The sequence below is a fragment of the Myodes glareolus genome, chromosome 4, assembly GCF_982192425.1.
Source record: "Myodes glareolus chromosome 4, mMyoGla1.1, whole genome shotgun sequence".
NCBI lineage: Eukaryota > Metazoa > Chordata > Mammalia > Rodentia > Cricetidae > Myodes > Myodes glareolus.
Window position 1 is genome coordinate 12,076,241 of NC_142029.1, and position 14,163 is coordinate 12,090,403.

At 43.4% G+C, this 14,163-nt stretch overlaps 1 protein-coding gene and 1 long non-coding RNA gene across 16 annotated transcripts in view; one reads left to right on the forward strand and one right to left on the reverse strand.

Moving 5' to 3' along the window:
* The window catches only part of Arpp21 (cAMP regulated phosphoprotein 21), a 168,117-nt gene that overhangs the window by 36,017 nt on the left and 117,937 nt on the right, over window positions 1-14,163 (forward strand). For 6 of the 15 annotated variants that reach the window (XM_048423573.3, XM_048423571.3, XM_048423572.3 and 3 more), the window contains exons 2-5: window positions 10,028-10,208; window positions 11,882-12,045; window positions 12,966-13,007; window positions 13,702-13,791. In XM_048423573.3, the coding sequence (XP_048279530.2) occupies window positions 11,920-12,045; window positions 12,966-13,007; window positions 13,702-13,791 (258 nt within the window). In that variant the 5' untranslated portion in view covers window positions 10,028-10,208; window positions 11,882-11,919. Of the gene's footprint in view, window positions 1-8,320; window positions 8,383-9,075; window positions 9,099-9,426; window positions 9,667-9,859; window positions 9,927-10,027; window positions 10,209-11,881; window positions 12,046-12,965; window positions 13,008-13,701; window positions 13,792-14,163 lie in introns of those variants that run through there. The other 9 variants (XM_085688939.2, XM_085688940.2, XM_085688941.2 and 6 more) reach the window with 5 other exon arrangements.
* LOC146894514 (uncharacterized) lies at window positions 8,668-10,029 on the reverse strand. The gene is made up of 2 exons (XR_015001674.2): window positions 9,658-10,029; window positions 8,668-9,237 (listed from the first exon to the last, which is right to left on the reverse strand). It is a non-coding gene; the product is annotated as an uncharacterized LOC146894514 (long non-coding RNA).

Genomic DNA, 14,163 nt, shown 5'->3' on the forward strand with positions numbered 1-14,163 from the left:
CATGGTCCAGGTACTAACTAATCCAAACAAATACCGTGCAGCACCTGAAGTAGGAAATACCTTCAATCAGGCCTTAGGCACATGGTACTAATCCTGATTTTTCTCCACTAATATGCTGCGTATTTCTTGAAAATATGTTCTTACAGGGCTGTATCTGATTTTCCTCTCAGACAACTGGTATCAGCTGTGGTCCTGCTCAGTGTGAAGCAACAGTTGGTTAATATGTTGGTCAGAGGACCTCCTGTCCAAGGAACTTAGAGTCCAGTACCCACAAACATCATTGAGACTTTTATTATAACATTTATATTTAAAGAACAAGACAAACACAAGATAAATGATTAATGATGTAGAAATAAGGACTTAGAGACATTCCTCTGCATATCTGCTTTCACAAAATGTGCTTGTGTCCCATCAGAACATCTACATGATAACCTCTTTCTGAAGACACAGAACTCTCCTGCCCAGCTGTCTCCTAGGACAGGCAAAATACCAAATATAGCATCCTATAACCTTTTCTGCCAGAACTCAAGGTTTTGAAATGAACCTTTTTCTTTTGTGAATCCATGGTTATTCTGTGCTAGCTTTGTCATGCCTCTCTTGCAGCTATCATCTGAGAAGATTTATACTACTGTATAAATCTGTGATGGGAAAAAAAAATATCACACAATTTTGATACCCAATAGAGCAAAGCTAAATAGGTAAAGCTAGTCAATTCCACTTGCATCCCTGTATCTTGAATTTCAAGTTACTCCTTCTTGTAGGATGTCTGAGGGAAGGAATAATTGTTGAGTATATTTTATTATGATTTATCAATACTTGAGCTATTTCTAAACAATTATGTTGCTCCTAGTGCAGTGGCTTATGTATTATAATGGCCATAGAGTCATAGTGTCATCAGTGCGGAATTTTATGCAATACTGTATTGTGTGGTGTAAAGAAAAAGGAGAAATTACACGGAAAGAAGAAGGAGGGTTTTTATCTTCCATGCTCTTATTTGCCTCATCTCTCCAGATTGCATTCTTATTTGTTCAGTGACCCCCTTCCAGTGTGCATCATCTCTTCCTTTCTCTGATATCCTCTTCCAGGGCCATATAATGCTCTATGCAGTGGGTCCCTATAAAATGCCCTTTTAAATCAGTGTCCAACACTACAGAGTTTGCCAGATCGTGCAACCATGGATTCAGAAGCATGCCATGGCTTTGTCCCTGTGTACCTTCCAGTCACTATTGGTTAAACTCATTAAGTAGCGTCTCAAGTGTCTGAGAGTAACCAGTGATCCTCACTTACAGGTATGTTCAAGACAACATGGTCCAAATATGCCTGTTCATCACTGACTACGAAAGCTTGGAGCCTTGCTTTAGTCCCTAAGTGGAAAAATGCTAATACGTGCTAGGCGTGGTCCCCGTGGTTAATGTGGAGGTAGAGAAGGCATGCACCAATCCCTGTGACTCTCACCTTACATAACAGTGGGATGAGAATGTTGTTAAGCCTTAGTCAAATTCTGAAATTTGTTGCAGACCATGTGTGTTGCGGCCCTGGGGAGTAAGGGATCATCAAGTCATCTGAATTAGCACTGAAGTGTCGGGGCATTTCTTCCTGGAGTCTGCCAAAAATAGATGGGTTGATACAGAATAAATTGAGTAACTGTGAACTCAGTCTAAATTGATAATGTTGTAAACACTGAATCAAAGGTAGTTGCTTGTTTCTGTTGGTATATATGCTGAATTGTTTGCAAAGAATTTTCTATCTGTCTGGGAAGATTGTTCTGTGGTTAAAGTGTTTGTCACACAAGCATAAGGACCAGAATTCCCATTCCTAGCCCCAATCTATTGCTAGGTGGATGTCCTGGTCCCTCTGTAATTCCAATACTCAGGAGGCAGAGAGAGAGCATCTGCCTAACCTAGCTAGCCTGACTAGCCCCTAGCTCTCATGTTGGAGGAGAAATGCTGCCTGGATGAATAACGCAGCAAGGAGTCAAAGAAGATTCTCCACATGGGTTTTCCACGGAGACATACATACATGCATACTTACCTGCACACAAACACATCCACACATACACATGCATACACATGTGTACATATACCACATACACATAATAAATAAAAACTTTTTGACTGACTTTCAAAATGCTAACACAAAACTTAGTCCAGAGCACCCTGTGTGATCATCCAGAAGTCCCAGATGCTGTTTGTGGGGTGGTATCCTGAACCCCTCTGTTACACTCAGGGCTTTCACTCTCTGCCATCCCCTCCCTACTCTGAGAGTGGATCCCAGCTCTACCATGAGAGTTTCTATAACCAGAGAGACCCTTTAGACCTGCACTGTGTCTGTTCACTTCAAGAAGATGCGCTTTCATTTCCTAGCTTCTAGGGAAACTTCATTACTTTTGCTACTAGGCTGGGGGCTAAGGTCTTAGGTGCGTGTCTTATAGTCCCATGTTGATTCTTTTCAATGATATTCAGCAAAGACACGTTTGCTGATACTAACTCTGAAAATGCAACACTGAGGCACAAACTACTCATTTGTGATACTGAATGCTAAGTGTTACCATAGCAAAAGCAAGACTGCATACCAACGCAGTTCTCCTATTTCTTCAAATTTAAAAGCGTGGAAGAAAATCAGGACTATGGTAATTTCAAAACTCCAACAAATAACAATTCAGAGTGGCTTTCTCGATTTTGCTCATACTGTAGAAGTCTCTCTTCCTTTCTTCCTTTTAGTACTGCAAACGCCCTGCTCCCACTCGGGAGCCTCGTCACATGTGCCAGGCTTCATTGTTCTGAAATGACAGGTGCTTTGCACTTTTTGTAGGAATGCAGGAGAAAAAAGTTCATGTCAAACATGCTAATGATTGTTAAAATTAATATTTCTTCTTTTAAACCACCTTTCCTCTTTGTGATGATGAATTTCATATTTTGAGCCCTTTAAGCCAGGATGGAAGAGACAGATTTTATAATAAATCTTTGCTCCAAGACAAAGTGTCACAAATAAAAGTAATATAAAGACATTTTTGTCTTAGACTCTATAGAAAGGGGATTTTTGTAAATGTTGTATGGATCTGAACTTAGATCTATGGACCAAGCAGCAGTGTCACCTCTGGTCCTCATCACCCCTCCCTATCCCCAAGGCGATTGATGCTTTGTGCAATGTCACAGCACAGTGACGCTGAGGTAGAAAACAGGCCCGACCCAAAGACATAACTGTTTTTAGAAAATGTATGTTTCCGCAAGGTCATGTGATAGCATTAGACATGTTTGTAGGAAACGTGTTTTCTGTCTACTCAGAAGAATCGGGAGCCACAGAAGCCTGAGGTGCTAGCATTTTGCTTCAGGATTAGATGGGCACTCGTTGTCATACGGTGTGCATGGTTTGCCAATAGACCGATTGGTTAATGTTGACTTTCAAGAAAATGGTTATCTCTTCCTGAAAACCCCGAGCCTACTTTAGCTGAATATCAGGTAGACATATGATTTCCTACTAGGCCTCTAGATATGGCTTAGTGTGTAAGAGTGTTTGCTATGCTATCATAAAGACCTGAATTCCAAGTCCCAGTAACCACTTAAAAAGCTGTGTATGGTTCAGGTTCATGCCTGTAATCCCAATGGGGCTGAGGTCAGAGAAAGAAATATTGCCACCTTCCAGCAGCTAGCCTAGCTCCAGGTTCAGTGAGAGACCCTGTCTCAGAAGAATTAGGGTGGAGAGTGATAAAATGGAATACCAAAGATTCTGTTCTTCCACACATATTTAAGCATGCGATCCTCTCGCATATGTGTGCATATATTGTATACATATACCACATGTATACTCCACGTACAGACTCACAGGAAGAAAAAGGAAGGAAGGGAGGGAAGGAGGGAGGGAGGGAGGGAGGGAGAGAAAGAGGGAGGGAGGAAGGGGAGGGAGGGAAGAAAGGAGGGAGGGAGGAAAGAAGGAAGGAGGGAAGGAAGAAAAGAAAGAGAGAAAGAAAGAAAGAAAGAAAGAAAGAAAGAAAGAAAGAAAGAAAGAAAGAAAGAAAGAAAGAAAGAAAGAAAACAAGCAAGCTGTCTGGACATGGGAGGGGAAAGTGGGCAGGTTTACACACAGATATTAAGTCATTTCGACACCTGGGGCATATGGCTTCCAGGACTCTCAGAGAAAGATCGAGCAGAATGTTTGGCCCATCCATGCCTATGAACTTGGGAACAAAATAACAAGAAACTGTTATCAGAAGCTGAGATGCAGTGTCCATGTGATGTTGAGTTGCTCGCTTATGAGGCAGAAGACGAAAGAATATGTGAGGCCCTCTGTTGCCATGTCCCGTGAGTGAATTGTTTTGATTGGGTAAATATGGCTTATATTTCCATGGAAGCCAGCTGTATAGGAGCAAGAGTGATTGAAAAGATCTTGAATATTCCAAGAAAAAAGGATTGATGTTAACGGTGGGTGCTGTCTAAGCCCTTTGGTTAGATGTCTGTTAGCTGTGCTCTGCAGTGGCTCTGTTACTCTCTGTATAATACAATCTTTTAATTAAAGTTTACACTTGCTTGGAAGTCAGTGAACCAACGCATCTATGGCTATGGCATGCTTTCACTCTTCATAGAATGGTGTTCGACACACAGCGTGACCATGCCAGGGACATGGCTCAGCTTGGAAAAGTGCTTGATGCCAAGTCTTACTGACATCAGTTTGAATCCCAGAATAGACATAGCAGAAAAGAGTGCTCATTCCCTAAGGCTGTCCTCTGACCTCCACACAGGTGCCACAGCATGTACTTTAACACATACATATAAACAAAGAAATGAACAAACAGAAAATGGAAGTAACTAGTACGGAAGTTGAGGCCATTTGAAAAATCTTTAAACTAGGCACTAATCTGTCAGTCACACTGAACTCAGCCTCAGTACTGTCAGAACCTCAGTAGCAGGACCATTGATTCCAGTTTTGTTTCAAAAGTTTGCATCTGATAGCCCCCTTTACCTGCAATTAAAAACTATTAAATAAAAAAAAAGTTTGGTCGCAATATAACAAAACTGCCAATCAATTGCTGCACCCCACCCATCCCTGTTTGCCATTTCTGACAGTTTGCACTCCTAAAATTTGGAGGAGAAGAAAATTGTGGGGAGAGAGAGAGAGAGAGAGAGAGAGAGAGAGAGAGAGAGAGAGAGAAAAGGGGGGGTAGTGCTTGGTCCCCTGAGTGGGTAAGAGCGCACTCTTAATTTCTTTCTATTGCTGGGATAAAACACTAGCCAATATCAAACTGGGAAGGAAAGTGTTTGTTTCAGCTTACAGGTAAGAGTCCATCATCAAGAGAAGACGGGACAGATACTCAAGGCAGGACGTGAATCAGAGCTTGGAGGGCCACTGCTCACTGGCTTTTCTTGGTGGCTTGCTCAGTTGGCTTTCTGATGCAATTGAGGATCACTGCTGGGAGCGGCACTGCCTACAGTGGGCTGGGTCAGTCCTTAATCAAAAATCGTCCCCCACAGATTTGCCTATAGGTCAACCTGATGAAGACAGTTCCCCAATTAACATCCCCACCTCCCAGACGACTCTAGTTTGCATCAAGAGTCAGAAAAAAATAGCTTGCATGGCACATGGACAAGATGGCTGTGGTAATGAGAATGGCATAATTTACAAGTCCGAGTCAGAGAAGATTACATCCCAGAACTGTTTTGTACCTGTTTGTCACTCAGGGGCCTGAGGAAGCATTGAAAGGCAGGATGCCAGCTCTTTCTCTCGTACTTGCATTTTCTGCCTTGGATCTTTCGGCATGTATAGCATTGGTTTATTGTTTATCCATAGCATATCCAAAAAGGAACATAATAAAGTTTCCAAAGGAAACTGCTTTATTTGACCTGAATATCGTATCTTGTTGAAGGTTATCTCTGGACATAATAGAAGCTTGACAAAGGCTCGTTTTATGTGCAGAAGTCTCCATATTTGTCTCTCCACACCCCCAGGTGATTTCGTTGACAACAGATCTCCCTCATTTTTTTTAAAGTCATCCATGTGCTCATGGGGCTCCATTTTAGTCTCCAAAGCTTTGGCATCGACTCCTTTCTCTGTTAAGTGAACATAGCCACACATGAACATAGATCTATACTTATGATTCATATGAAGAACTTAATAAAACATAGCTTCATGTAGCCAGGTGGTGGTGGCTCATGCCTTTAATCCCAGCACTTGGGAGCCAGAGGCAGGCGGATCTCTGTGAGTTCGAGGCCAGCCTGGTCTACAGAGTGAGTTCCAGGACAGACTCCAAAGCTACACAGAGAAACCCTGTTGTGAAAAACCAGCAACAACAAAAAACAACAACAACAAAAATAGGTTCATGTAATTAAATACAAATAAATCCTTGCACAAAGGGTATCTGTAGAACATTTCTTTTCTTAAATGTAGAGGTATTCTCCTAAGTTTATTTTCCAAAATGTTTTGCCAATTTTCTCATTTGCATGCAAGCTTAGTCATCTTAAAATATTTGCTGTGTTTTGGCTCAGCAACAACAACAAAAACCACCCCAAAACACAACAAAAGAAACAAACAAACAAAAACCCAAACAAAAAACCTATTTGACTAAAGGGTAAAGTTCCTGGTCCTATGCCTCTCACACATCTATTAGAACTTAGATTTTTCTATCTATGGGAAGTGAAATTTATGGGGTAATTATTAAATTATTGGGACGGTTTCACTCTTTTTTCAACTTTGAGACGATTCTAAAGATACTGATGTATATATACTTTTCAGTATCATTACTCTCATTTTTGAAGGTCTCTCATTCCAAAATTTAACCTTCTTTAAACTTAATCTGAAATGCCAAAAATTCTTTATAAGCTTTAACCAAGCAAGCACTTGGAGACTGGTTCGTATTTCACTTCACCCGAGTTTGCACCTTACAGAGGAAACCATCAAGTCACCGCTGCCACTTAACATGCAAGCATTTTTCATTTGCAGCTCTGGGGCCTACTGACAAACAGCCTGTGGGAGGGACCGTTTGTGTCACTTGATGGTGCTGTCTTGTCATAAAACACTTACACTAATTTAGCATCGGGTTAGTCATCTGTGTGTTAATTTTTCGCATATTGAAAGGGGTGACTAATAATCCCAGCACTCGGGAGGCAGAGGCAGGCGGATCTCTGAGAGTTCGAGGCCAGCCTGGTCTACAAGAGCTAGTTCCAGGACAGGCTCCAAAGCCACAGAGAAACCCTGTCTCGAAAAACCAAAAAAAAAAAAAAAGAAAAAAAAAAGAAAGGGGTGACTAATGAAGGGAGCATCTCAACTTGTAGACAGAATTCAACTTCCCATTTAGCTCGACCCTGAGAAGGCCTATCCACTTCTCCATGGCTCTTCCGTGATTGGTGTATGTAACACATAGATACATACAACAGGACGTGTATGATTTATTGGTAGGGATAAAATACATAATATACATATGCCTTGAGTTATATTTTTCTCTTCACCTCGTTTCCCCCTTTTAATCCCATATGCTATTATTTTTTTTAATTCTAGCGCAAACATAGGACCTAAAAAGCAACATTAAGATGATGTGTAATAATCATCATTTTATTTGATGTTTTCTCTGTAGAACAGTGGAGAGCATTGTGTCAGTTTTCCGTAGATTCATTATACTTATGGGTTCTGCTAAGAAATACTTCCAAACTCCTGATTAAAATAGTGTTTCTGAGACTCTGAGATGACTCAGCAGATAACGGTGCTTGTGGCAAATCTAATGCCCTGAGTTCAGTTCCCAGCTCACACACAGTGGAAGGAGGGACTCAATGCCAACAAGTTGTCCTCTGACTGCCCCTCGAGTGCTATGGCACATGCATGCCCATCTATCCACATTCACATGAAAGTTATTCAATGTAAAGTAACAATAATAATGGCAATAAAAGAACTCCAGTAACTTATCGTTTGTGTATTATCTATATATAATATAGATACATATATACATGCTACATGTTATATAACATAGCCATTTCTGTCCTTTTATTATGTAAATTAAAATTTGATAGTAAAATTTATTAACAAAGTTTTGCCAAGAAAAATATATTTGTTAAATATAGTTTTGGCTCTCGATAAAAATGAGAGACCTTGGACCTGATCCGCATGAAATGGCAGTGCAGGAGTGGGGTTGGTTTGGCGAACAGAAAGCTGGATTCCTGGCATTGCTTCCTCAGCAAAGAGAACAATTTTAATCAGTTACAAAAATATTTGCGATCCATATGCTCCTCTCTGCTCACTCCCATCTGCCCATATTCCCTTTTATCTTGGGAGATGATGGCTTCATGATTCAGCCGTGTAAGAATAATACCTCGCTGACTTTCGAGTTCAGTTCTATTTCAAAACACGTCCTGGAAATTACGCACACACAGAGACCCAGGCAGTTAGCTCTCGGGTAGTTACGTGAGTATGACTTTGTTCCGTCTTCTTGGGAAAGATTATATCTTACATCCTCCTACTGGAACCAGGACGGGTATCTGAGGTTGGCTTTGAAATGCCATTGTCATTTGTGTGCTGGATTAAATGTCCCTGTACAACTGTGAGGGGCAGGGAAAGGAGCAAAGGCTCAGGATAATTCACAGTAATTTCATTCACTTTGGGAAGAGGAAAGCAACACACACACACAAAAGCACTCGGTCACTTTATCTAACAGGAGTGTTTGTTCTAGATAATGGGCTTGCAAGCGAATTGACCATTTCTTAGTTTTTTATTAAATTACAATTGGGCATCTGTTGTAGTAGCTGTGGTACAAGAGATCAGAATAGAAAAATAAAAAAAAATGACTCTCAATTAGTGATCCATTTTGTAGGAGATGTGTGTTTGCCTATATGGTTTCTAACATACATTTTTTTAAAACCAATTATCCATTGGTAAAAAAAGAGGAAAAAATCAGAAATTATTGATAGGATGCTTGGTTGTATTTTCAACAGTTGTTTCCCACTGCACAACAAATGGCGTTGTAACCCAGTATGCTATTAACAGCACCATTGCCAAATCTGAAAGGAACCAGTCATGCTTATCTAAGCTAGTGAGGAGGAGATGGCAAGGAGAAGGGTTTCTAGCCTTTGGTGCAGTAGCTGGCTGCAGCTTTTGTTTTCACAGGCGATAGGACCCAAGAGGTGTGTCTGCTGCTGGAGTCAGCGGGTGTGCTCCCCCACCAACAGGAGGCTGAGAGTTTGGGCTGTGGTTTGCTTTTTGGCAAACGCCATCAGGAGCCCCGACTCTCTGTTTGTATTCAAGCTGTCTGCGCGGCTGCTCCTGTAGGAGTTGCGTGAAAAGAAAGTGTACATTAGAGCGTGGATTTGTTCACCAGGGGCTTGGAGTGTGCCAATCCGCGGCATGCTGCGACAGCGATTCTTTGCTGTCACAGGCCATGCGCAGCTGCCAGAGCCGGCCCGGTGCGAAGGGAAGGGAGGAAGTGGAGAGGTTGTTCACCATGAAGCCTGGATGTTAGGGATGTTTTGCTACAGTCAGCGTAATGGAAAGCGCTCTCTCAGCTGGGCCAGTGCAAAGCAAAAGTTCTCTCGTTTAAACTTTAAAGACAAGGCCTCATTAAAGCAAAGCCTGAATACACACTGCGTGAAGTTACCTCTCACAGAGGGACTCACGGAATTAAAGCGCACCCCATCCACCTATAACTTAGACAAAGGCTTCCATTTAGAAACAAAAAGGACAAACCTTTGGCATGTAGGTGACTTTGATTCTCATTCAGGCAAACACACAAACTTGTTTTTTTTTTTTTTTAAATACAAAGTGCGAGATTTCACTAAAAAAGGTTAAAATTGAAGTGAGTAATCTTCGGTGCATAATTCAGTTGTTAATTTTAGCTCCTTGCGTGGGTGCCGCTCTGACTTGAACAGCCGGCTGTAGCCTTCATTGGAGAAGAAGCCGGCAGCTTGGGCCAGGTGGAGCTGGAGCAAGCTGGGAGAGGGATTTGCTGGAAGCCGGTCATTAGTGTTAGAAACCCAGTCTTACTTATTGCGTGCCTCTCCCGCCTGCCGCCTGCCACGGCTGTTGCCACGATGACTGACTCTTGCTCCTTTTTCAGGTTGTCGGCCATGTGTCAGACTGTGTAAGGGAACTGCCCGGAGATGGACTTTCTGGCCTGCTGATGGGGACATGGGACGGCAGTTACCTCTGATCACTTGTGTGGATTCTCCCGGTGCAGAACGACAGAAGCCGGCCGGCAGTCATTCGTCCAGATCTCCCGCTGGAATTCCGTGTGAAAGGTAAAGTCGCGCTGGGGCTGCAGCTCCTGTTGCATAGAGCGTTTCACCACCTGCCACCTCAGAGTAGGGACGCGTCTGTCCGGGGAGCCCTTGGGCTTGGAGTTTGGAAAATCAGAGCTCTGTTTCCTCACTCTTTGATTTTTTTTTTTTAACTGACGCACTCTGAAAATTGATTTTGGGCAACAGAAGTTCTTTGTCTTCTGCTCAGAGAAAGCGAGCTGTTCACCAATGGGAAAATGAAACTTTTATTTTGCTAAGCACACATGCTGGGTGCGCCTGAGAAGGAAGAAATTTGCCCAAAGGCGGCAGATCCTAAAACTTCTCCAAACTTAAAATCAGCAAGCTAACCAGCTCAAACCTCTGCCTCCTTTACTGAAACTTTTCCTTCTGCAATCCAACAATCCTCTGCCAAATAGGTCCATGTGCTTGAAATGTTTTGTTACATGCCATCTGCTCTGTCAGGGTGGGTTTTAGCAAATTAGCAATCGAATTTGCCATGGTCTTCATTTGTCTCCTGCTTCCAGCCGAAAATAAAGTTACTAAATTAGTAAGTGCTAATACAACCACACTCCCAGAGCTATGGGAGCATAAGCTGCTCTATGCCCCTTACCTCTGGACCGCCTAGGACCAGACAGTCAAGGGCGGGGAAGTCTGTCAAAGACAGGACTTTCTAAGCGGCAGCTGTCCAAATCCCGCCCCTCTCTTCCCTTCTTGCCTTCCCTCTCTCCCTCTCACTTTTTCCTTTCTTTCCTCCCCTTCATTTTTTCATACATTAAGAAGTGAACAGGAAGTGAATAAGCAAACGATTTGTGAGCAGGTTAGAGGGAGACACAGACATGCCAGAGATTTTTAGGGTGTGTGTGGGGGGGGGGGTACAATAATGGAATTGAAGTCTGAAAAACCACTTCCTGTGTGCAGAGCAGTGCTCTGTGAGGGTGGAGGGGCAGGGGCAACAGCCGCAGTCCTTAGTCCCCCCTGCCTTACAGGGGGCTCCTCCAGAGCTGTAGCAAAAGGACCAGGCAGGGTCCTAAGCAGGAGGTGGTTGCTGCTGCTTTTTTAGTTGTTAATTTGAAGTCTGTGTGAGCTGACCCTGGTCAAAAGCAGATCCCAGGTGTACAGGAAATCATAACCTTTCCATCTGAATTTTGTCTCCTTATTTGTCCAGAAGACAATACACTGTATTCCTTGTTGCTGATGGAGGGGGGGAGGATTTCCATGGTTGAAAACTTATAAATGACTCTCTGAATCATATCTGAGGTACCACCTTCCCCAGAAGTCACTCTTGACTCAGAAGTTAGCGGTCACCTGTTGAAGCACTGGGGTACTATCCCCATTTTCTTCTTTCCCTCTGTAGCAGAATGTGGGGACTGAGAGTTGGGTGGGAGCCACGTGTCTCAGCTAAGATTAGTTGGTTCACTTCCACAGAAGGGGCCTGCATATGCGCCGGTGTGTGCACGGAGAGGCTGAGGCTGAGCTGACGTAACTGCCTCCTGTGTGTGCATTTGCTGCTTGGTGTTGCCTTGCTCGATCCTCCTGAGCTTGGCAAGTTGGCAGGGATGCTGGCCTGCACCTCTGCCTGTGAATTCGCAGGGGGACGCAAGGGAGCTCAAGAATAATTGGCAACGCTTCCTTTGCAAACTGATATTGTTTTCTGATACTGTATAACCTTTTAGGGCCTAAAACCTCGTTGTTTTAATTTGCATCTGGGAGAATGTCTGAGCAAGGAGAACTGAACCCAACCCTAGGGGAGGAAGGGCGGACAGAGCCAGAGTCTGCCCCGGAAAATGGCATCCTCAAATCGGAAAGTCTGGATGAGGAGGAGAAGCTGGAACTTCAGGTGAGCCAGGGGGGCTTGTCCTCAGCCTTTTACCTCTAGGAAGCATCTAAAACTGCTTTAGGAGTTTAGTAGTCCAGGATTCAAGGGATCAATGGGCAAATCCTCATCAATTGTGTTTGTTTGTTTGTTTTGTTGTTTTTAAATGAAACCACAAGATGCCTTTAGAAATGAAAACTACAATTCAGAGGAGCATATTTAATTACTGAATCTGCATACAGGAGCCCACTACCCCTCGCTAGACCACCTCAAGCTGTGAGTGTGATGCTCTTGGCATCTTGACCCAGAGTCCCTGTCTCATGGAAAGACAGAGACATAGCTCATAGCTGAGAAATGTCAAAGTCATGTATTCTATTCACCACAGACAAGTTCAGGTTTGAATCTTATCAGAACAGTCTAACCTCCAGAGTCCCCAGCTGAAGAGTCAGAACACTAAAAAGGACTAGGGGGAGGAGTGGGTGCTTTCAGCAGCTGGAAGAAGCAGGGGAGAGGCAGGATTAAGCAGGAAGTGAATTACAAAGAAAAAGCTCTGGTTCAGGGAAGGTCAACTGAGCTTGTAAATGGTACAGGTTTTCTTTTAACTGATTTACCAATGTGTTAGCATTTTCAATGAGCCAATCTCCTCAAAGGTCAATGATCACATAACGATCAGTCAGCCAGACTGTCTTCTCTTCTCTCCTGTGTTTGCTCTGAGAAGCAAGGACTATAATTGACAATGTCAAAATTTGGGACTTTGGTCAGGAGGGTGTCCTTCCTGGTGGTGATCAGAATACCTTTGCTTCCACCGAGGAGAGTTCCATTATCAATGCTAAGGATGTCTTCCACCTTCCCATCTCTCTCCTCCGTTCTCCCCCACCCCTTGTCTGTCTTCCGCTAGCCTCTCTTGAGTTGACTATTTGCTTTCTTCTGTTTCTACCATGCAGCGGCGACTGGCAGCTCAGAACCAAGAGAGAAGAAAATCCAAGGTAGGGATCTTCAGCTTCCCAAGAGAGTCACTACCACTTCCAGTAAATCACACATTTCCCATCAAAGCCGCAGGTGTGCCCCACAGCCAGGCTGTGGTGGGTCCTGGCTGTTCTCTTACAGCATGGCTGTGACCCTCAACCTTTTTTTCTGATACAGGTGCTTCTTGTTCACGACCTGGACACCCGTAGCATTCCAATTTCTAATTTCTCTGTTTTTGTTTGTTTTTGTTTTGTATTTTGAACACTGCAAGCTGCAGTGCTGCTTTACCCAGGAGTTTTTGTTTGTCTGTTTGAAGGTAAATTTGGAGTAGACATTTCAATCTTCTAAGCGATTTCTACCTAGAAATAACTGGAGATTGTCTCAGTACTTGGAGTGCCTCCTTAGTGGAACCTTCTAATTTAGTTTTAATGGAAATTCATTGTGGAGTGTTTCTTCTGATATTTTCACAAAGTTGTAGCCATTCACCCATCACGCACATGGGTCAAGAGAGTGAAATACTGTTACATAAGTGTGTCTTTCCCCCTTTGGCAAGGGTTCTCGTGTTCTTTCTTTGCCCTTCGCACACAGAATCACGCAGCACTTTAGATCCTGCCCCGAGCAACCTGATTCGGAAATGTTTGTACCATTGTGGTGCCCATGCTTTGACAGACTGAGAATGTTTTCTGCTTTTTACCCGCCTTCCTCAATCCCCAGTCAGGAGCAGGCAAAGGGAAGCTCACCAGAAGCCTGGCTGTCTGTGAAGAGTCTTCGGCTAGATCTGGAGGGGACAGTCATCAAGACCAGGTATAAAGTCTGCTTTGGGAAGGACTTGCATGACTCGATCTCTGTGTGAATGGCCAATTGCTACTTTGACACTAAACCGTGTTTTAGGGAAGAGACAGGAACAGGAGAAAGCATTTCCTTGCTTCATCCCGTTTCTGAGACAGGCTGCATACTTAGAAGTTTGGTGCTGGGTCCATACCCTAGCAAGTAAACTGCTTGTCCCACAAGGATTTGAGCCCAAGTTCAACCCCCAGAATGCACTTAAAAAGCTGGCCATGGTTTGTTCTCTCACCACAGTGGAAGTCGAGTCAGGCAAATTGGTTCCTGGGGTTCAAAGGCCAGCCATCCTAGGGTCTAGTCAGTGAGCCCCAGGTCTCAGTGACAAACTGTCTC